General features: G+C 35.3%; 1 protein-coding gene across 10 annotated transcripts in view; it reads left to right on the forward strand.

Annotated features, from left to right (window-relative positions):
- Pabp2 (poly(A) binding protein nuclear 1) overlaps window positions 1–23,654 on the forward strand; it is a 57,650-nt gene extending 33,996 nt beyond the window's left edge. For 2 of the 10 annotated variants that reach the window (XM_083138975.1, XM_083138973.1), the window contains exon 8: window positions 20,204–23,654. Coding sequence is in view for 7 of the 10 variants with exons in the window: in XM_083138973.1 (XP_082995099.1) it covers window positions 20,204–20,240 (37 nt within the window). In the remaining 3 variants the exon portion in view is untranslated. Of the gene's footprint in view, window positions 1–7,874; window positions 7,996–12,599; window positions 17,762–20,203 lie in introns of those variants that run through there. The other 8 variants (XM_083138976.1, XM_083138974.1, XM_083138969.1 and 5 more) reach the window with 7 other exon arrangements.
- Window positions 23,655–25,157: the final 1,503 nt, after the last annotated feature.

Raw genomic sequence — 25,157 nt, forward strand, 5'->3', positions numbered from 1 at the left:
AAGATTCCAAGGAGACTGTTAACACCATTTATCCTGCCTAGTTATACAACCGGTTATGCACGGGATGCATGTTGTGGCAAGAAGTCTTTTAACAAACGGTATTTTCTTTTAATTGTGCAAAGTTGTTGCTCTTCCACGAAATTCTTACAATTTTAGTTCATAAGAAACCCGTTTGCAGGGAGACCTAGGGAAAGGAAAACAATCTCGTTTACTGCAAGAAGTGAAACTCTGAAGAATCTTGACTTTAGTCACTTGCGCAAGCAAGAGACGGGAGACACACAACTTGCGATCTGTTTGCACGGAATGTGTATCCTAGGACACGTGCCGCACTCGATAATCACTCTGGTTTGGATCCCACTTCAAACTGTATATTTAATCCCGCTTAGCTCATTAGCATAAAATGAAGTAAAAACAAGCTTTACGAAACTTGCGTATTTTCAGATTAATCGACAATTTATTGTAGGTTTCAGGAGTATTCTGGAGGTCAAACACTCGCTCCACGAAAACTTTTCCTCTCGTATTCCTACATTGAGCATTGCGGGTTTTTGTTTTTTTAACAGCAGCACGCTAATGGTTCTGAAGAAAAGCGGGGATTATATGGCTTTGCGAGATTCAAAACAATGACGCTTATTCCTTCGCACTGGATGAGCCATTGCAGTTACCGGCAAGCGAGAGCTTTCCAGATGCTAGACTAAACACTGGCGCCAGCTGCAGCGTAAACACAATGAGACCGGCTGGAAGTCAGAGCAGCAGGTGGCAGAAGGAAAATCATGGGCATTTTAAAGATAACGCAGTTGTTGAAGATGGAACTTTTATCAGCAGTGTGAAAAAAAATGATCCTTGTATTACCTTTTACCATGCAACAGACAATAATAAGGGCAATATTTCCTATCCAGACAGCTGCATTCAAACAAGAAAGAGGGACCTGAATTCTGCAATTATCGCATTACCATGCACACCAGTGGCGGATAATGAGCTGTTGTAGGAGAAGGAAGGGGGTCACTTTTCTTTTACTTATCATGTGGTTTTTGTTCGTTTTGAAGAAGGTATTCAGAACTGTTTGCTTTTTTTTAGACGCCAAAGGAAAGGAGCCAGTGTGCGCACACGAGCAAGAAAATTGTGGCCGAAACAATTAGCAACCCCCCCCCCCCCCCCCCCGTTTGCTGATAGCAAAAGGGGAGAAGTCACGCAGAAACACTGTTTTGGCAAATTTTATGACCGGCACAGTTGGGAAACGTATGAAACGGGAAACTGGAGTTGCAACATACGTAAGATCGACGTCAACTTTTGCGGGAAACCTAGATGACAACGCATTAAGCGGGTTGACGATCTTTAGTTGGCCTATGCGCCTTTGATTATCTGTAACAGTTTCCCTTTTTTTAATGAAGTTCTACAGGGCACAAAGAACATGCTTTTAATGAAAGTGGTTACCGGAAGTTGTCGGCTACCAGGCCAAAAGTTGCTCGCTCACGGGAAATTGCTGTATCTCGAGCTCGGAGCTAGACAGATGGGTGAGACTTCCAGGCGCCATGCGGTTTGTATTTTGGAACATTCGTGCGATCTTATCTCGCATTTCTCATCTAGCACTGGTGAATATTTCCAAGGTGGCGCATTCAGCGGGGAAAGAGCTTGACCTGCCATGCACATTGACAAAGAATGTCAATGTCCAGCGGGCATTTCGGGCTACTTCCCTCGAGTTCTCAGCAGCTCTTAGGACAAGGAAACATGTCAAGGTCAAGTTAAAATAACGTCCAAGCTCGCTCCACATTCGATCTTCTCTTGTCGACTTACGCAGGTGTCTACTTCGAATTAAGCGAAACCAGTTTTGCGGAAGGGTCTTGTAAACAACTTCGTATTAAAAATTATCCGTATTTCGATTTATCCGTACTGAAATACATTATAAATCCTATCTTATCGGCTGGGGAATGGGAAGAACTTTGGATTAAAGGGTACTTCGTATTAACCAATATCGTATTAAAGAGGTTTTCCTGTACTTTCTTCTTAGTTGTTTCATGTCTAAGAAATGAGTGGGAAATTTTGCTTAACATTGAAACACTTGTGTGTTTATTGGAAGCAAAAGTGGTCTCTCCCACTTGTGTATTCAAATTATTGGTGATATCGAGTAGATATCAAAGATGGGAATGATGTTGCATTTCAATTTGTGTCAAATTAGTCAAATTAATCCAAGGAGCACAAGAAATGTGTGAATTTTTCATAGTTTCCCAAATTAAGGAATGACTTGTATACAACAAAAGGTTTTGTTGTGGAAAACCTGAAATCGTTCTTGAATTTTGGTTTGTTACTAGAGTAGTTGTATTTGTGAGTGGTTATTAATGCAGTTAATTTTTACAGTATAGGGACCTTCTTGATGGGATAGAGGTAACTATCGCGTTGTAATCAAGGGTCCCAGGTTTGATCCCGGTGGAGAGAGATAGTGGTTTGGATCCCACTTTTAAACTGTAGGTTCAGTCCCAATTAGCCTTTCTGTGCATATAGTGTACTTAAAACAAAAACTCAAACCCAGTTACACTAATTTCTCCCCTTTTCTTCCCACTTCATGCTATTACTGCAAGAATTTGATTTAATTCCATTATAATAAAGTCTTACCAACATTCTGCATCCATGAATTTTTAACATTTTTTGTAATATTTTTTTTTTTTTTTAAATTGACTGTAGTGCCCTAAGAATAATGCTCCAAATTAATCTTGAGAGCTGAATTGAAATTTCAACTCCTGTGTAGCATTCTTTATTTACAGAAAACATGTTCTTCATTGTAGTGAGATTCTGCTTGTATAACAATGTGTTCCCTAGATGGTTATTCGATATCCTGGAGGTTGTTATGTATGTTGGTAGAGTGGGTAAAACTCGGACTGGTGCTTTTGTTGTGTTATTAATATATTTTTGTGCATAGAATAAACAGTACTTGTCAATAATGTTACAAATTGAAAGTTCACGTTCTACAGTTCTTGCAATTTAGCAAAGCTGCCGGCTGCAAAATGGAAATAAAACTACATTAAAGCAATGATATCTGATTTGATGCTAATAATTGTGTGTGTGTGTGTGTGCGTGCGTTGCAACATAACTCATTTGAAATCAGTAATATTAAGCAAGTTCTCAACATTTGCAATTTGTAGCAGCCATTGTTAGGAAGCAAACTGAATATTGAAATTATTTAATATTTCTGAAATGGGGTGTGTTAATTGTAGGCCTGAGTACCAATACCAATATATTGATATTGGAAAGTATCAGTTATGGAATCACTGATGCAGAGTGGTACTTATCTGGAGAGTGCATAATTTTATTTATGCACCAAAATTTTCCTGTAAAAATAATTTGATTTTCTGATTAAATGGTATTACTCATTTCACAACAAGAAAATTAAAATTCCACAAAACACAGTTTTTAATATTGCACCAAATATTTTCGGTACTACTTGGTGTCATTATCAGGAGGTAGGATATCTCTGTACACAAGTTGTAACGCACAATCTCTAACATCGTAAATGGTATGATAATGGCACTACATAGTGCTAAAACTGTTTGAGGACATTACCATATATGTGTAATGTGGAATTTCCATTTTCTTTGAATTTTAATATTTTGATTACCTCTGTTATTCTACAACTATATCTGTGCAAAACTGGTTTGTATAAGTAGTCTGAAAACTTGAAATTCCTACAACATTCAAATAACATTATTGGCTTACCCTTATTGATTGTTGTTTACATTGACAATTGTTATGACAAAAATGTATACTCAACCACCAATTGTATGCAGTACATTTTATTTAGATAGAGATTATTTTGTGTCTGGAGTGGAAGTTGATTAATAAACATTCCAAATTATTTATGTGAAAAGTGTGATAAAATGCATCTTGATCCGTACTACATGTAGAATGCAATCTAGTACACCCACCTTACATAGAAGGTATTTGAGTGAAGAACTTCCATGTCTATAAAGATTTAACTTATATAAATACACAATTTACTGTCATAGTAATAATTTTTTAGTTACATGGGGGATGACATGAAAATATTGAGCCTCGAGAAAACCAAAGAAGATACAGGTTTGGCATTGCTTTATTTTTCAACATAATCCCCCTCAAGGGGGCAACCCACTCATTCCAGCGATGTTGAATCCCATTGGAAAATAACTCTTGACTTTGGAACCATAGGACTCCATAGCTTCCATGGTTCATGTTGGTAAAACGTTAGCCAGCTAAAGCTTTTTTTCATGTTTTGGAAAAGGTGGTAGTTTGAGTTAACCAGGTCTTGACAAATGGGGGACGAGGAACAAGTTGGAACCTGCAGTCATGGATTGTTGCCATCACAATCGTTGAGGTGTGAGCAGGAGCACAGTCCTGGTGGAAGAGGGCTCCTCTGGTCAGCATTTCTGGCTTGTTTTCTAGGATTTGCACTCGGAGATGTTTAAATAGGGCAGAGTAATACTCTCCTGTGATGATGTGACCCCCTTTCAAGGTAATCAACCAGCACACCACCTCAGGAGTCCGTGACCTTCCTGGCTGACGGCGTTACAGTGACCTCCTTCGGTGTGCAAGATGATGCATGCTTCCATTGTTTCGATTGTTCTTTTCTTTCTGGCCGATGGTGGTGGACCCAGCACACTTCCATAGTAATGAATCAAGCAAGAAAAGCATCCACATATGCTTTTAACATTTATAAACTATCCCTTGACAGCTTATGCCAAGTGTGCTTTTGTTCAGGAGTCTGAAGTAGTTTCAAGCAGAAAGTTTTGAGAAGGCAAGCTCTTTCTTCAAAATGTAATGGGCTAGTTTTTGTGAGATGTCCAATCTATCTGCTACTTGAAGTGTTGGCAATTGTTTTTTTTTTTTGTGTTTTTTTTTTGCATGATCATGTATGGAACAAGATAAATGTTTTCTTTCGTGGCAGTTTGCTTGTCTCCCAGACCTCTGCTCACCTTCAACAGTCTCCGTGCCATGCTTGAAATGTTGTATCCAGAGTTTGACTAAGGCATATGAAGGGACACTGTTGTGTAAAATATTGGAACATATCTTGGTGAATTTCTGATGGTGACATTCCTTTGAGATGAAGGTATTTGATCACCATGCAATACTCAATTTCTCAATTTTCAACAAATCACTGAACCTTCACTTCAAGACCTTGCAACAAAAAAAAATGGAAATGTTAAGAAACATGAACATGGGACATGGTGCTAATGAAGAGTGGTATATTGTCAGAAATATTGTTTGGTTTGCCTAGCTACCCATTTTCTGTATTAGGCTCAAAACTTTTCAGTCATCCCTCGTATATATTGTCAGATACATACACAATCAAAATTTGCTTGTGTATGTTTTATATACATTTCAATTTTATAAATGTTACAATATACGAGAATAGAGATGATTCAAGATGGCCAATGTTGGTGGGATTGGGCTCTCTATGCTAGCACCAAGATTTCTGACACCTTGGAAAATAAGAAAATACTAACTTCCCTGTAGCTTAAACTAGTGTCAGTGTTTCAAATGTGGTGGTGGATCTATGCTTCTAATCATTAATTGCCTTCGTCTGAAACATTTTAAATCCTGAAGTGTATGGCATTCAGAAAGTGGATGACAAGAGTTTTTACATTCTGGTATAAATTGTAGGTTCACGTGGTGGGCTTTTGCTTTCTTAATTTTAATAGATTCTCTGTTCATACTTTTTCCAACTGCCCCTGTTACGTGGCAATTAACATACCTTCTTGAAATTAGACAAGGGAATAAAAATAACATAGATTACATGAATAAGTGTGCTTTTAATTTTCTCTAATGGCATTTTCATTCTTCAATAATATATTTAAGTATTTTAATTTAGAAACTGATTCAAATAAGTTATCTACAGGGTGTATCATAAGTAATAGTGCAAACTGACACAGTTGAAAGTACACGATAATAGAAGCAAAAAAAGTCTCTGTAAACATGGGTCTAATGGGTCTGCAAACAAGCTGTTTTTGAGATAATTGCGAATGTGTGGTTACAAGCTGCCACTGACTTCATTATTTATAAATGTCGTTGTAGTTGCTAAAATGCTAATAATGTGTGCGAATGTGTAGTTAGAAGCCATCACTGATTGCATTTTGTAAACACAGAGTGCTTTACTCCTTGCACGTTCTGAGGTTTGCTCTTTCTTTACAAAACAGAACATTTCCGAGAGGTGGCGTTGTAATCAAACACATGATGTCCGCAGGTTTTTTTTCCAGGTGGGGGCAAACAAGGCACATTTTCCCCATTAATAGTGTTGTTCCCTCAATAACCATTGCTTAAATTTAAATTTACCATGTTCGTGCAATAATTAACACACATTATTGTGGCTGAAATGAAATTATATGTGTGAGATATATAATTTTTGGTTGACTTTCAATTTCCAAGTGGGCCACTGCCTCCCCCTTCCAGACGCCAATGATTAAACAGGATGGATACAATCGGTACTCAGTCTAATCATACTGTGGGAATCACGTCAGTTGTGCTGTACTGCGTAGTGCAAATGGAACCTTACAGCAACGAAGAGTGTGCGGATATGCATTTCATGTATGGTTTGTCTAACGGCAATGCACAGGAGGCTGCACACTTGTACCAAGAAAAATACGCTGCTTGAAGGCACCCCGAGAGCCTCACATTTACAAGGGTACATCAGCGCCTCTAGAGAACATTATTATTACTGTATTATTAGGATTTTACCAACTAGGATGACATTTACATTACAAACAATAAAGTCAGTGGCGGCTTGTAACCACACATTCGCAATTATCTCAAATGGCTCGTTTGCAGACCCATGTTTACCGAGACGTTTTTGCTACTATTATCGTGTACTTTCAACTGTGTCAGTTTGCGCTGTTACTTATGATACACCCTGTATAATTTGGTTTTCATTATTACTTATCACTTGATTAGATTTCTCTGTCTTGACTTCCAAACCTATCTCCTTTGCTGCTTTTAAAATTAAATTCGTAATTATTGTTGACTATTTGCATCATCCCCTAGTATGTCAATATAACCTGCATGTGCTAACAGCAGAGTTAACAACATTCATTTTAGTGCTTTAGTTTTTTCTACTAACTTCTTAACTATATTCAAGGCTAAATTAAAATGCAAAGGCAGTAAGCATTTCCTTATTTTAGTCCTTTAAATGGTAAATCTATCAGACATAGTTAAGTATATGGATTTTTACTTTGTTTTGTTAAGGGATGTTCTTCCTGTACTTTAGTCATTAAAAAATGAGACCTCTATAAATGATTGAACATAATGATTATATTCCCACATTCAATTATCTGCCTTAAGTGAAATATTTGATCATAAAATACTTTTAAGCAAAGTGATATTATGAATGCTTGTTGTAAATATGTACTAATACATTGTTTTAAATCCTGTTTTGTGATAATGTGCAAGTAGTTGTTTCTGAACAGCTGAACATGTTATGTAGGTGTCTCTTGATCTCAACACTGAAGTGTTGGTTCTACCCCAGGGACTTTATATCTTCGTGAGCATCCGTTGATCAATTTCATTAATCATTCTCCACCCTAATTGTTGTTAGCGTAAGGATACAGAAAAGTGATGCAAAATGAAGAATTTCCAAATATGTAAATTAATAGTTGTAAATTACTTAGTGTTCACATGTGAGGATTGTGCCTACAAAACCAAATAATATTTGTGAATTCTCAATATATTCAAAAAAGAAAAATGGAAAGAAAATGTGATGTGTATGTGTGTACTTCCATGTTAGATATTACCTATTTTCATACATATAGTATACCTATTGAAGTAAGCAACTGTCTTTACACTGCATTGTCTGTTGAAAACCTGTATTTGCATGGTAGGATTATGTTACGCAGTGAGATTGTGATAATGATCATTTGCAGTGGTTTCATGAATGGGCGTATGCAGTATTTTTCTGAATTTGGCAGCGATACGAGCAACTTTTTCTGGAATACTTAAATGAAATATTGGAAGATGGAGGACATGACGGAGGGCAAGAACCATGTAAGAATTGAAATTCCTATTACAAATATATATTTTATTTGGTGTGGAATCCTTTTCCTTTGAATTGGAAACTTAGAAGCCACAGTTTGATATTTATATTTCACTTCGTCTGTGGTTTATAACTTAACAAGTAATTTCAGTTCAGGCAAGCTTGTCTTAATCATGTGCGTGTATAAATTTTATGTCGTAATGCACAAATGTGTCTTCGTTTTGTTTTTAGGGTGATGTGGGTTGAAATATATGCAAAATATCTTCCTCTATGCTAAAGTTAAAAACATTATTAAGAAGTCTATTGATAAGAAATTTCTGGAATTTTGTATTTTTCGCTAATTTATATTTGAAACAAGATGCGCAATCGTTCTGAGACACATATGTGTAGTGAGGGTAGTTAAAAAGGGAGAAAAATGTGCAATTAAACACTGAAAATGAGGTTAGAATACTAAATGAACAATGTAATTAAAATTTTATCTTTGCGTTAGAGTGGCTACCAGCCTAAGTCATGTTACATGATGATAAAATTGAAGACAGTTTACATATTGTATTACTTACCCTTAGGAAATGCATGTGTGTTACTGTTCTCCCTCTTCCTCCGAGGTACAGTAGTTTTGCAAAACAATTGACCAAATTACGTGGTGTTTTATCTTGAATAAGCTTGCTGTGGTAGTATAAGAAACTTCCACATGACATTCTGATTGTTTTGTCTTCGTATGAGTTTCCAAGCCCACTTCTGTGGACAGGAAGTGTGGCTTGCACAATTTCTACTATGAACACTTGGTTAAATGCAGTACATTCAAAATATTCAAATTTTTTAATTGTTTAAGGTGAGTTTCTTTCTTGCGGAATGGAGATAGTTGTCATTCCAGCCTGAAAGACCTGCTAGAGGCGCAGGGATGTTATATTTTTGTGATATGTAAGGATTAGTGGTCAAAGCACATTGAATGAAGGCAATATTTTTCAAAAATATCAAAATACTGGATGAAACATAAAACTGAAGTTTAGAACAATTTTTCTTGAGAATCTTAGATCAATTTTGAACATTTCTAGCCTGATTGATTTATAGTTCTGCTTTCACAAGCAACATGCATTATCCAGAATATTGCTACTGATTTTTCCCAGTATGGGAAGTAAATGTGGATATAAAGTATAGGGTAATTCAAAAATTTTCAATCTTTTTTTCTGTGCTTATGAAGATGCAGCGATTACATGCTTATAGAATAGAGAGAATAGTCCAGAATTTTGTTTATGTACATATTTTCTGTGTGGTCAAAACAGATGACATTTAAACAATAACTCTATTCCCGACACACATGATCAAACATATGTTGCCATTGACTCCAGAGCATGCGGACTGGAATTTTAGTATTGAACTGCTGATACCACAGACGTGTGCTGTACTCACCCTGCAGAGCACTTCTGTACTCTGTGCACTGTCATTTGCACTTCTCACTAACTCTAGAATGCAAAATTGCTGTTTGTTGTGTGGTTCCCATTTTCACACTGTGATTTGCACAGGCGCTGGAACATACTTATGTGGAGCACTTTAGCAGTAAGATTTGAAAACTTGCATGTTACATGTACATATGATGTTACTTTTTACTGAGATGAAGAAATATAATCAGGTCAACAACAGACCTGCTTGATCACGTATGGCAGGAATTGGATTATCATTTAGTCGTCATTCATGTGAGCATGGAGTCGCAGAGAACCTTTGGAAGGTATGTGAACAAAATTCTGGACTGTTTTCTTTATTCGATGAGTATGTAAACACTGTATATTCATAAACACTCAAAAAAATAGTTATGTATTTGTATTCAGATGAATAATTTTGAATATATGTACCTTTTGTAAAACTGCACTTCCTCTCCTTAAGTGTTTGTACAATCACAAAATGAAGTAAAGTAACATCATATAGCATCTCTGTAATCATTTTGTTCACATCATGTAGGAAAATGGCAGGAAACTGCGAAGGATGATGATGTAGGAAAATTGACCAATAGAAATTAACTTTGAAACTAAATGAATTATAAAAGTTTGGAAATCGAGCTGTTCATTTTATATCCAAGATATACATCGACTTGTGAAGCAAAACTGCAAGTGTGGATTTTCTTTTTGTTGTTTATTTTATTAGTTGAGATAATTTGAAAATGTTAACGCTTTTTACTGGAAGTTGCCCATCTGGGATAGACTGAAGGATAAAAATAGCTGCAAATACCAGAGGCAAATTATTTGTTATGAAATGGACAGAATGCATATTTGTTCCAATAATAATAGATTTAAACATACTTCTTTTAACCTATCACATGAATTAACCAAAATTCTATTAATCTCCAACTTTTAATTATCACTCTTTATTAACCATTCAGTCTCGAGTACTATCACATTGGTACATAATTCTTATTTTTTTTAAAAAAAAATGGGAAACCAATAGATTTTCTCCAGTTATATAGTGTGATGAGAATTTTACCTGCCAGTAGTTTTCTTGTACAAAGAATTTTGTTGCATTTATGGCATATTATTAAATGTGTCATTAACTATTACACATTTTTCTCATTTACACATTAACTATTACACATGTTTCTCATTTACACTAACAAGTACAGCAGTCGAATTACATTAACTTTTTTTATTTGTCTTTTGAATGAGTCATGTTTGATGAATCAAAACTTAAGGGATGAATGCATTGTATCACTAAACACCCTGTTCATATAATTTCTATATTGAAACATATTGTTTATCAGCTCGATTACTGTACCTATTGGTGTTATAAATTGTGATTTAAAAATAAATTATATATCTTTTAACTTCCATGACAAAGTAAATATGTCAAATCATTACTAAATATTACTTTCAAGTTCTTCTCATTAAATAATTACAGTGGAACCTCGAAAATACGTTTTTCTGGGGACCAAGGTGGAAGAACTTAAAATGCGGGAAAACTTAAAATCTGGGAAAATTTTATTGCATTTTGCTCTATTAGGGCCATGAAGATTGAATGTATAATGCGGGAAAATGTAAAACCAGGGAACGTAAGATCGGAGTTCCACTGTGTGTGGGATATAAAAGGGCTTTTTATACAGAGGTTGTTCAGCGTATATTTGACCAAACGCGATTCCTCCCCCCCTGCACTCAGAATGAACTCACCCAACCTTGGTCAGGCATGTTTGTCAGTGTAGTGCGTGAGCTGTAAAAGAGTGGTTGTGTTTTCTCACTGGGACAAAAATCCCGCCCAAACTGAGCCGCTTTTTGGGAGGAGTGCGTTGTATAACTTTCCAAGTGTTTGCATTTTCTCGCTTGGCCGAAAATGCTGCCAAAACAGTTGCTTTTGGGAAGGTTATGTTGTAGCCTTTTATGACGCAAAGTTCAGTGTGTCAATGATCAGGAAGTAGTGTAAGAGCAAGAATTGTGACAGTTTGACTTTATTCAAGAATGCGATCGGCAAGTATAAGGATTGCATGGCCCCAGCTTTCGGTTTTCCAACAAAGGGGACGAGAACACGGCCGTGCACACAAGCCACCACCAGTATGCAGGTGCAAGGTGCAGTTAACAGTTTCCAAAGACATATTTAGATGATTTTCCATCTGTCTTTGGGTCGGTGGATTCTCTTGCATGCCCATTCTGCGAAGTTTCGCCTGCATACTGGTGGTGGCTTGTGTGCACGGCCGTGTTCTCGTCCCCTTTGTTGGAGAACCGAACGCTGGGGCCATGCAATCCTTATACTTGCCGATCACATTCTTGAATAAAGTCAAACTAACGTCACAATTCTTGCTCTTACACTACTTCCTGATCATTGACACACTGAACTTTGCGTCATAAAAGGCTACAACATAACCTTCCCAAAAGCAACTGTTTTGGCAGCATTTTCGGCCAAGCGAGAAAATGCAAACCCATGGAAAGTTATACAACGCACTCCTCCCAAAAAGCGGCTCAGTTTGGGCGGGATTTTTGGCCCAGTGAGAAAAAACAACCACTCTTTTACAGCTCACACACTACACTGACAAACATGCCTGACCAAGATTGGGTGAGTTCATTCTGAGTGCAGGGGGGAGGAATCGCGTTTGGTCAAATATACGCTGAACAACCTCTGTATTTCATTTTTTTTTTTTAATATTTCACAATTTTTTGATAGTATGATGTAGTATGTAGAAAACTAATTCAAAATTCATTACTACAGCCTCTTTGAACAGTTTGTTGATTATTTTTTTAAAAAAAAACTACTATTACAAAGTACAATGAAGTGTCTGGAGAAAAAGAGTTCGTAATTTTACATATTCTTTTTTTCACATAAAATACCTTTGTTAGGTTATGTAAAAATGGGACTTATTTTAGACAGCCAAGCTAGCTATATGAAATTTGGGTTCGGTCCTCGGTTGAGCCACAATTTTCACACAAAACTTCTCAGAAAGTTATAATTAAATATAATCATCTGTGAGTAAAGCAACAATAAATCTAAAATAGTATGCCTCAACTGAAACTGGTTATTTTTAAAAACTTGGAAGCAAAGATTAGGAGAGCCATAATGATTTCTCGTTTGTATTTTCTGTTGTTTATTGTTGTTCTCGCTTTGTGTAACTTCCCCCCTTTTTACACGTTTAATCTGTAAATAGGTTCAGTATCGGAAGAAGTTTTGCCTCTCCAAGATTTCAGTAATGGCTCCTGAGATGTGACCACATTGCAGTGTGTAACACTGCGAACATTGAACCCGAAACGTGACAGAAGATTTTCTCTTTGAGAGAGAATGCTCCCAAGAAGAGTGTAATTACGAATGTGGATAAGTGTTTTAGCTCCAGCGTTAAGAGTGAGGGGAAACAAACAGAAACCTATGTGTCTGGGTGTGTATATAAATTACAAACAAGCGTTACTTGTGTATTTTAGAGAATCTCTCTGGTTCAGGTTGTCTTCTCAGCTTTGGTTTTCAAGTTTAACAAGATATTTGAGAAGTGCATCTTTATGGTGGAAGACACTGCACCATAATCAACTGTTTTTTATTGTCTAGAACAATTTTAAGTGAGGAACCCAAGCCCCCCGTGGCTGAATCTTGACAGGGCTATTGTATCCACAATGAGAGAAGTAGCTGTTCTTGTGAATTCAACCGTGCTGAGAAAAAGATGGATTCTCTGTGTTTGCTGCAATAGTGTTTATTTTCATAGCAAATATGCATCTTTAGAATTTTTTGGTAGTTAATTGTGTGGTGAGCTATTTCTGAGTGCCTCCTTCCCATCCCTACAATTTTTATGACAATGATATTTTTTGTCGTTTTGTTGCTGAACATGTCATTTGTAGGTACAGTGCAACGTGAAGGATATTGCTATTTTTATTCTTCTCCTGGAATGCGTTTTTATTGCTATTAATAAACGTTATAGGTAACTTCCTGAATCTTCCACAATGAATTTGTGTGTATATTAATATGTATGAAAGAAGTGAGCAAATAATAATGAATGAATTCAATGCAGCAGGCAGTACAGTGTTGGTTCTTTGTAAATATTTCTACTGCTTTCATAGTAACCTTTGAACTTGTAATGAAAAGTTATTTAGAGATACATGCTTCTTAAATTGATACTCTTTATGAATTAAAATATGACTAAATGGGTTTACTCCGTATCAGTGTTTATTGAGCTGTACAAATTATAAAACTGCACTCATGGGTGTAATGATTAAAGGCGTATTTATATGGTAAATGGGCTTATTTTGAAAGATGTTACTGAAAATGAGAGTATTTTTTAGTGGTGGCAGCATTTCAGTTTTTTTTTTGTTGTTTTTTTTCCCCTTTCAAGCCACTTCACATATGTAATTAATTACCTCCCTTTTGAAGTGGCAGGTTGTGTTGTTTGTGCTTCTTGTGGGAATCATTTGTACGAAGTAGCTGTTTTCCCAATTTGGTAGTTAATTTTTCAAAGTGTTCTACTTGGTATAGAAGTCATATTTAACGTGCAATGCAGCCTAGGGACATGTCAAGTATTTGTGCGCTCGAACAGGTACTTGCCGGCTAAATAAGTTTTGTTCGGAGAGCACTGCTCACTTGCTTCCTGAGTGAGCTTGAACCTTGTACACCACAGATTTGAGGCACAGAATATATCAGTTTTGTGATTCGATCTTGAGATGGCAGCTAAGGAAGAAGTATTTGTGATTTAACGGCTTGCCATATGGCATAATTACACAGGAAGTTCAAGTAACAGAAGATAATATAATTTCCCACTTTTTGTAATTGTATTAAAATGAAAAAGTGTTGTTTTTATTCCAAGCATACGCCATAGTTTTTGCAAAGCTGTGTGAAAACCAAAATTTCAAATGACGTTTGGTTTTGTTCTCATTCATTAGCACCCATCATTGTTTTGAGAAGCAATAATTATAATATTAGTTTTGCAACATGCAATCACAGATAATGACACTGGTGCTTTGATTAATAAGCATACAGAACTGTCGGCTTAATGAGCGAAATTCTTGCTCAGCGAATATCCCTCAGATACTTGACGTGCCTCAGGTTACAAAATAGCTTGATTAAGCAAAAGAATTTTACTGCTTCTGTACATATATTTTTTTAAATATATATTTACACTACTGATACTAACTTTGCAAGCACATAATCGCAGATAATTGTATTATTAGAACCTTTTGCAATTGTACTTTCAAGGAAATAGCCTCACAAGAGTCAGAATTTTGCAGGGAAAGGTAGGTTGAAGTAAGATTGCCTGAAACTATTAATTTTGTTGGATCTTAAAACCAATTATATTTTTCCGGAGTATTGTTTTCGCAATAATTGAAAATGTGTGCATTGTGTTATGGTTTGATAGTTACCAAGAAGTTTACTATTTTGGAGCAAGGTGATATTGTGCACCAACTGCATCCTGACGAACATAGTTTTGATTATCAAGTTTTACTTCCAATCTGCTCAATTAGAAACAGTAAATATCGAGGGCGTAGTGGTAACGTCATTGCCTTGTAATCAAGGGGTCCTGGGTTTGATACCTGGTGGAAGCACATAGTGGTTCGGATCCCACTTTAAACTTAGGTCTATTCCTCTTTCTGTGCATGAAATGGACTTAAAAACAAAATAAATTAAGTAAATATCAAAATTCTTCATGCATTTCTAAAGCATGACTAGTTTTACAAATTGAAAGAGCTCTAAATATAAGTTTTTCACTGGACAGCTGGTTAAATTGAATAAAACTTAGTCCTGTAGTTAGTTCACTCAAGTTGAATTAAAATACTACATGTTCATTCAAACACTTCCTCTGGTGAAAAAAAAACACTGGGAAGATTTAAGTATGTTGGTTAGTTTGGCATATTCCGTTAATAAGTGTGCAAATTTCCAGGCATCCTCTTATCACATTTTTAAACAGCTGTGAAGGTTGAGTTCAGCATTAAGAGTAGTGTTGTCTTTTTTTATACATACCCACAAGAAATCTCTTAACCTTTTTCTTTAATTTGATAACCAAAGAGTTTTAGTACCCTTCTGGAGCACAGGAAGGGCCTTTGGTCATGTGAGTGTACTAGTGGTTTTATTTATTAAAGTGTGTGTGTGTGTGTAAACATTTGTATTTTGTGTGTGTACAAGTATGCCAGCCCTTATTTAGGGTGTGATAGGTTTTTTTTTTTTATTACAAATGTACACACATACACACACACTGATGATGATGTATAGCAGTTTTTTTTTTCTTTCATATGGTCTGTTGTTGATTTTGTAATACTTCTTCACTTGAACAAGAGCTGCATGTCTAATTATATGAAATTTTTGATGGTTGTTGCAAAATGTGCAGTTTGTAATTTTTTTAACATTGTGTGAGTGATTGAATGGTTGGGAAGAGTCTCCAACTTTGCTATTTATATTAAAACAATCTTGAGCTAATGAGTGAAGTTAAAAATATGTTTTTGTAGGTTTTTTTTTCATATTAGTTTCATTTACTAATGAAAAATACTAATGCAGAATTTTTGTGTGATCTGCTTTGAAATTAGATATGTAAGTATATAATATGTTCTACAGATAACACAACAAAATGTATCTTTACTACAACCTCTTAATATTAGTCATAAGCTTGCCGTAATACTCATCTGAGCAAGGCTAATAACCTTCATGAAAATCTGTTACCCAGATGTTTCCTTTGTTCACATTATGCCAAGGGGATTTTGTGTATATTTTTAAGTGTAGGATATTTGGGAAGATTTGAAAATGCTTGTTCCAACTTTGAACTTCATAATCTTAAAATTGTCTGTAATAGTCTGTTGAAGCTGTGACATGGGTTAGTTCAGATTATCTATTTTATTCATAATGCTTACCCACATGTGACAAAGTGCAAGATCTATATAATATTAGAATGTGCAACATATTGCATATGGCAAGATTTTTTTAGGAAGAATTGTAATACCACTGTTTAGTACTAATTTTGTAGTCGGCATGTACTCTGTTGCAGCTACATATTTTCATAACTTGCATATCCCAACCTCATCTTCGTGGCAGCTATACCAGTAAATTAGTAACTATGAGTGCAGTTGTCTCCATTCCATATATCCTGGTGTGTGGAATGAAGCTCATTATTGATTATTTATGTATAAATTATGTTGGTATTGAAATAAGTTACATGAATTATTAGTTGAGATTGCCACCCTATTCGGTTGTACAGTTTCTCCAATATATTCCCCTCCATACTCCTTCACTATATGAATTCATTCCCATGCAATGCAAGGTATGCAAGCAGGTTACTGTACTTAATGCAAAGTAGTCAAAAGGACGTGCGTTTCAATCCCATGCAATTGTGTATTTGATAATGTCTTGTATATGCTACATGATAACTTATAGAAAATGCACATGTAATGTAAATGAATATGCCTATTGTAACTAAAGCCTTTGTGTAACTGTTTGGAGGAAATTTCTTGTAACATCTGAATAAAATATAAATATATCTAGTTTTGTATACATATGAAAATATCAATTTTATGAATGTTATAATGGTAGTGGGTTTTGTGATCCTAAAGTTTCAGCACGTACACATGTAGAGAAGTGTTGAAATCTGTTCTGAATCTATTCCAGCATATATATGTGTTTTTCTCAAACTGCCAAAATCGTGTGCTTTGTTGTACATCACTAGAAATTTGCAACGGAAAGTCTGAAATTTTATGATCTTTTGTTTGATTATAGCATGTCTTCTATCCATTATACATATACATTAACTGTACATTCAGACCCAGTTAGCCTCTGTGCATAATTAAAAACTGCTCCTCACCTATCCACCCACAAATTAAACTTTTGGTTTAAGAAAATTGCTAACAAAGAACGTGAAGCAATTTCATAAAATTCAATTTTGGATGCTGGAAAGATTCTGACTATGCTGATTTCATAACAGATAACAATCATTACGTGGTATTTTACAGTGTAAAAATATTTTGTAGTGTACCTAAAAATTTTAACTGTGTATTTATCTTTCATATATGTGTAAGTGATTTATTGCCAGTGGCCTTGAACAAAGATGCAAACATTCTTCAGAAATTATAAGGAGTATGCATTATCACTGAGTATCCATCCTTATTCTCCCCCAGTACTTTGTCCACTGTTGAGAGGTGCTGTGTTGATGGCTTCTTGCATATAAATTGTTCGTTGTCACCTCGTACCTCTGTTACTGTTCATAGTCCAAGATGCAGGGGGAGGAGCAGCTGTGTGAAGTGAAAACATCACATTAGATTGTGTGTGTTGTAGTTTTCTTTCATAGCTGGGATGTATGGTATGCCAAAGCTGTATATTAATACATTGCAATCAAGATTTTGTCAGCAGCAATTGCCTTATCATTTCTATTGAAGATGGTGCAGTTGAAGTTGAATGTTCCCCATATCCAACAATGTTAAAGTAAGGGTTTTGAAAATTGTGCCACAATGTGAATTCAAGAATGGCTGGAGAAAAAAGCTGAATTTGATTATTTTTTTTGCTAGAAGAATAATTTAAATTATCAATGATAAAGAAAATTTATTTTATTGTCATTAGACAGTAATTCAACCCATTTTTCTAGGATGTTGGTCTTCCATGCCAAAGGAAATAAGTCATAAGCTCACCCCCACCCAAACCAAACTAAAGTATAATCAACCAATTAGTGACAGCTTCATTCTCAAAACATATTTCTGTACAGAGTGGGAGATACAAATTAGTCTGTAGGGTAGATTCAGATAATGAACTAATCAATCTATTACTAAGCTTTCCCTAAAATACAAATCGAATGGTTTTAAGCAAACAAAGTATATGTGATGCAATAAATAGGTGTTTTCTTCCCTTTGAAAATGCTCCTATTTTGCCACAAACTTGCAGTAGTAAGTCTGCAAATGAGTCAGTCAACTTAATGCAAATTAATATATTTAAGTATGAATTGAACTGTGCTTCAGCATCTCAGCAATGAAAATTTTGAAAATTACAAATTCTGAAAAATCACATCTCCTTAGAATTCCTTATAGAGCACTCGAAGTGAATGTTTTATGCTTTTGCTGTTGTCTCTATTACCTGAAATAGTTTTGTGGCACTGGAAACCTGTTTTGTATCGCATATATCTAAGCAACAGTAAAAAGGGGTAAAATTCACTTGAATGGTACAGTAGAAATTATGAACAGATGTACTTTTTTAGAATTTGAAATATGTCATTTTTCAGAAGGACGTGTGTTTTTGAAACACTTTCTAGAGTTTCATAATTTGCTGGATCCTGTACCATTTTTTTTGTTCCCATAAAGGAAATGCTGTGATAAACATAATCCATAAAAGGCTATTCTTCTCATACTTCAAGAAACACACAAACAGCTTATTTAAATGAAAAATAAAAATTGGTTCCAGGCTTTGACTAGTGGTCAGGTTAGGGATAGAAGAATTCAAGAATCAGTCTTTTGAGACCACGGAGAGTAATTTATGTGCCTGCCTGCCATTGCTCAGTACCAAGTTTCTCTGCAGATAGCTTTATTCGCATGACCATAATTGTTTTGTTTAAACCTTATTTATAATGGAGCAATGCAATAAAGACAATTGCTTTAGTAATTGTCCTGGTAGGCAGACAGCTTAGCCATATCTACAAGGAAGCATAAGAGTGGACAACATGCATGGATGTGACTCATTACCAGCAAATACCACAACCGTGCTGCTTCAGTTTCCTCATTTATCACCATTCTGATTGTGTCGAAAGCTTGGACCTAGTTTTGTCTTCCATTTTATCATGCTGTTGGCATTTTTTCATACAAGGTAAAGAGAATGGTGACAGCACAAGGTGCATGTCTCATAACATCCAATGATAATCATAACATACAGTGTTAATTTGATTTGATATCCCTCATCTGGTGCTTGTATTTTTACCTTTTCTAACACTACATTTCCGAGGACGAGACAAGATGCTGTTTCAAAACGTAGTGTTAAACTAGGTAAAAAAAAAGTAGAAACATGGCACAATGGATAAAATCCAATTAACGTTGAATGCTAATAGAGAACTATTGTCACTAACATTTAGAAAGGGATTTTTTTTAGGATCAGTGAGACTTTCGTAGCTTCTATTGAGCAAGTAGTACAATGACATAATAAAAGTGATCATTGTTATGCTGGCCTCTAAATCACTGTTGTGATCTTTACCTTTGTGTGTGTGTGGTTGCGTTTGTGTGCACCTATCTAATGTTACTTCATACAGATTAACAATCGCTGTACAAAGACCAATTAGGCTGTGTACATTGTGTTGACCCTATGATGTGCCATTAAAGATTAAACTCTTTCGTGATTAAGAGGAGTTCATTAATATAAATATTGTTAATATATCGGAACATATTTTTTAAAATTGCAACATACAATATGGAATGTGCCATATCCTGATTCGAAAGTATGATTAACTTCAAGTTAGAATTGTGTGCGTGTGTATGTATGTACGTGTGCATGTGTGTTTGCTGTTTTAATATTGCCTTTAAATGTTAATTTTTAATTAAAAATCCATACTTAATCCTTCTATGTAACTAATCAATATTCATTCTTGTTTCAGCATACCTTCGTTTTGTTGTTTCAAAGCTTTTTGCATGCACAAACTTCTCTTCCTTTATAATCTTATAGAATTACATTGTGTAGCTGTTGAGAAGTAGTTCTCCCTAGAGTAATTCAAGGCATAGTAGCCTACAAAAGTAATTCCATTATTAATGTATGATTAGAAAAAGCAATTAGGTACATGTCGATCATAGTGCCATCTGCTCTAATGCGAACTACTTCTCTTCCATTTAGCAGGTACCGGCGGACAGCTTACTACATGCCGTACTGAATCTGCTGTTTACTGGCTAAGCAGATAACGGATTCCTGTAACCTGGACGTCAGTACTATCATTCATAATTATTTCTCGGTAGTGACAGCATCAGCCATTCTGCATTGTGCCTATTTGTGAAACCCAAGTTGTTATCACTGTATGTATGAATAAGCTTTTATCTTTTTCCCCATTTTATTCAGTTCAATTAATGTTGAATGTGTGTAAGCGTGCATGTGGTTGAGTGCTATTTCATTGATTGGTACTGTAGCGCTCTATTTATTCATAAGGAAGATATGGACACATTCATTAAAAAAAATAGGAAAGGGAAAAAAGTGTGAAAAGAGAGAACAAAACAAAAAAATGTTTTTGTAACAAAAAAATCCTGTTTTTTAGATATTGTTTTTCATTAATGTGTATCATTTTTGTTACGGGTTATTACCTTTGACTGAAGCCTCACAAACTTATGTTCTTTCTTAAGTATTTAATCAAAGCAGTAGTGATATTAGTTGATTTTTTGAGCTATTGAGATGCCTGACATTTCCAATGACTAACACGGGAGAAAATTTTAGTCATCCCATTTATGCCACCTATCAAGCTGTAACAGTTACCATCATGCTCATGATTTTTTCTGATTTAAGAAATTGAAACTATAGATCCAACAGTAGTTTCATAGTGCCTTAGATGCAAAGTAATTGGTGACATTTGGTTCAATTTGAATATGCTGGAAAGAGAATAAACACATTCACGTAACTATTATCCTAGTGGAAACTTATCTGCAGGAAAGTAGTCCCTCTGCACACAGGCGTAATTTAAAACCTTGTGATTTAGTGTGCGTTGAAAGTTGTGGCATTCACGTATTTATCTTTAGCATGCATCTGTCGGTTCTAATACTATTTTAATGTCATTTTGCAAGTGCATATGTGACTAGAATCAGTTTTTTTTTGTTTCCATAATCATTGCTGTTAGTAAGCAATCTGCTCCCCCCCCCCCCAAGTATAGTAGATTTCCTTTGTGTGTGTGTCTGTAAACACCTACCAAGACTTGAAGTTCACACGTGACTCAAGATGTCCGTATTGTCATCATCCACAGACTCGAGACAGAAAACATGTGATGTGCTCAAATTTACGAAATAATACAATAAAACTAACTCTGCAGAACATTTCCAACTTACATCACCTTACGTAGCTAGTCACTGTTCACTAATGGCACAATGTTTATTAGGGTGCATAACTACCATGTAATATTGTGCATGCCTACATATGTGTGTGTGGTAGTGTAAACTTGAGTGAGAAACTTTCAAAATAAAATTTATTGTATTGTGATATACACACCAGCGGTTATGTGAACTTTTAAGAACATTTATTTGATACATGTATACTGGAACAATGTGCACATTGACGAAGTTCTTCCATGATGAGTACCTTCTTTATTTTGATTTACATTGAAGTAGTTGAGGCAGAAAAGTAATTGTGTAGTGCTATTGTTATACTGTGTGTGTGTGTGTGTGCACTTATATTTGGGATAATGGCATAAACAATGATTGGAATAGTTTCATATTAGGTCCATTAATAAACAAGAATTTTGCTAACTATGGACATAACACCTAACAACATTTTTATATTCTATAATTTTAAATTGTACTGAATAGCAATCGAAACCTTGCTTCAGCATTCAAAGGAAAATATTGGAGTATAATAAGAAACTGTATATCCTCTCATATTATCTTGCTGTAAGTATTCAGTTAAGCAATTACTGTTTAAACAAATTATTTTGCACAAAAAAAAAGCAAGAACACAGTTTTCTCTTTTTATTCTTTTGGAGAAATTTTCTAAATCGTAGATATTTATTTTAGTTTTTTCCTAGCAACTTGTGTTCACTAATGAAAATGTTGTATTGGATTTTCCTACCCTTACCTTAAAAAAAAAATGGGTAGAGGGTGTACAGTAGTTTAAAAATTATGCATGTCCCTAAAATAAAACATTGAAAGAATGTATATTATTAACACTAGTCTCGTAATCTGCTTGTAATTAAAACTGGAGATGGAAAATAGGTTTATGAGGTTTCATGGTAGTTTGAACAAAAATTTTGATTATAGATTGTGAGATTTAATTAAGTTTAGAAAAGATTGTTAAGCAAAATTAAGGTTCTAAAGAAAATTGAAGATTCAATAGTGTATTTATGATCACAGGTAAGTAGCCATTTAGAACTGTATTTAGAAATCGAAAAACTTCTCAGTAATGGGTGAAAATTTTAAACATTTTTCCCACAGTATTGAAACATGTTACCACCACGGATGCTTATGTGATTGTGAGGTTCTTTTTTTTTTTTTTAATCAGTTTAAAAAATAAGTGCAGTTAAGTTTTTGTGTATGATGGGAAAATTCTGCTATTCTTCTTTTATTACCTTCAGCTTATGAAATGAACTTAAAGAACAAAAAAGAAAAAATGGAAAAAATAATAATAATGAAGACTGAAATATTTGCCTCTGTGTTTATTGGTAGTGATGGAAAGTGAACAAAAAAGGGGGTTGAAGGTTTGAGGACTTGTACTTTGAATGTTTGTTCTGCAAGAAGTCTTTAAGTTATAGTGCTAAACTGTAAATTTTGTGCAAATGTGTGTTTCATTATTTTCAGCTGATTTGTTCATAATTCTTAGGCCATAGTATTTAGTACCTACAGTACTATAACATGCAGAAAAAACAACATTAGACTAGTATAGATGTTATTTGTTTGTTAACACACACTTGAACAGATAAATGTTTCCGTGCACACACCAGACACATGCACTTACACACATGGGCAAATAATATCTACACACACTACATATAGTACAAACATTTATATATATACAGTATGTATATCATGTTAAATTCTACAAATTCACATCAATTTAAGAAGACAAATGATTCCTTCTTACATAATATACACTAAAAAGAATGCTGAAACTTCAGAATTGAGGGTGGAGTGAAAGAAAAGTTCTTCAAGCCCTTTATTGTTTTATCATTGTTCTGTTTTCTTGTTTACCATTATTGTTTCCCCCCCCACACACACACACATACACTTATGAATATACACACGTCTACATAATGACGCAATTGCCTATCTGAATATGCTAAGGCTTGTAGTATGCTTCAATGAGCAATTAGTCTTCTGATACTGGCAGTAATGCCTTTCCAAACCTTCCCTTGCATTCCACTCTTACCCTTAGTTTTCAGGAGCTGTGGAAGGGGACTTCAAATAGAATAACTACATATTTGGCTTATTTGAGAAAAAAAATAGGGATGGGGAAAAAAGAAAGAAGTTGGGAAATTCTTTAAAAAATGCAAAAAAAAAGTGTTATGGGGAGAGAAAAAAATGTAAGGAAAAAATGTGATTTCTTTTTAAGAATGTATAGAAAATTGAGCCAATAAAGATTAAGCTGGTAAATTCACGTATTTCCATATTTTTCTTTGTGAATATAAGGTGAAAATTTTCAGGTATGTTGTAATATCAGGGATAATGAAGGAGAGCCTTAGTGTACTGTATTAGGAGAACAACAATGCACAATTAATTGTACCATTTGGTCATATTTTAAATTCCCCTACTTGGAGCCCTCTTAAGTCTGTACAAAGCATCGGATTGTGGTGAAACTTGGTATAGAGGGTATGGAGACCATAGGGAAGCGAATGCCGACAAAAAAAGTTTTGAGATTTTCACGGTGGAAATGGATCACTGAAATAACAACCACCAGAAGTTGGACATGCAAAACTTTATTTTTAGTACGTCAGAACAGTACTTTTCAATATACACAGTGCCAACATGAATGACCTTTTCGAAGTGTAAGGCCAATGGTCGCAAGAGACACTTCCTGTGATTTCACCTCCACATTTCCCACCTGCTGGTGAAAGTTTTAACTTTTTTATTTACTCAGTGGTCTAATTGCAGCCATATCAAGTTTCACTGCAATTATAGAGAAACTAATTATAACCACCTGGTACTAGTGCCAAAAACTGAACTACCCAGGAATATCAAATGCATTGTAGTAAGCATAGAAAATTTATATCTTATTGTTTGCAAGTGTTGTGGATATGCATCAAGTAGACAACCTTACGAAGTGGCAAACACAGGAGATGTACAACATTTAAATTTCAGCAAAAATGCAGGCAGGTTCTACCAGGACTTGAACCCAGTCTCTGGCATATTGTGCCTTTGCTCTACCAACTAGGCTACCCAGCTAAGTCCTGGCTTCACCATTATACCAGAGACCCATGTTGGGTTTGCATTTTTTTGCTGAAATTTTTATATCTGATGGTCAGCATTACAACCATGTTAATAGTTTGGAAGTACAGAGGTTGTTTCCGATCTATGGCGACAATTTCAAACTGTACCTACCTTAAGAGAAACCATGTCGCCACCATCGAGAGTGTTCTATTTGGTGTCCCTGCATCTTGGCAATTGCCCGAAAGCGAAGTTTACACTCTAGGAGACTGGCACAAAGTATAGTCATGTCCAGCCTCAATCATTCCTGACAGGCTTTCAATAGCCCTTCAGTGGTGCCGGTCTCCTGTGAGACAAGGCTTGTTTCAGTAGGCCGAGGGCTCAAAGGTCCATTGGCGAGGCATCAGGTGACTTCACGGGAATGTCTGTGAAAGGAATGGCACGAATTACAGTTTCTTATGAAATTTGTTGGAGGAAGATGTGTGACTTGATTGATACACCCACACACGATTCTGGTTCCTCCCGTAGAGATGGGGAATGTCATGGTGATAAATGGGTGTCAGGTCGTTACCCTGATAATAATCGAAATTAACCTTCGTATTTTTGGCAACATGGTGTATGATCAGCTTGCCATTGTACGAGTATCCAGCAATGATTGTGACTTTGATGCCAAAACTTTCCTTACATGCAGTTAACCACCTTTGAAAGTGCCTCGCACCTGTCGATCGATAAAAAATTGC

Source organism: Lepisma saccharinum, chromosome 17, assembly GCF_977018435.1.
Source record: "Lepisma saccharinum chromosome 17, izLepSacc3.1, whole genome shotgun sequence".
Taxonomy (NCBI): domain Eukaryota; kingdom Metazoa; phylum Arthropoda; class Insecta; order Zygentoma; family Lepismatidae; genus Lepisma; species Lepisma saccharinum.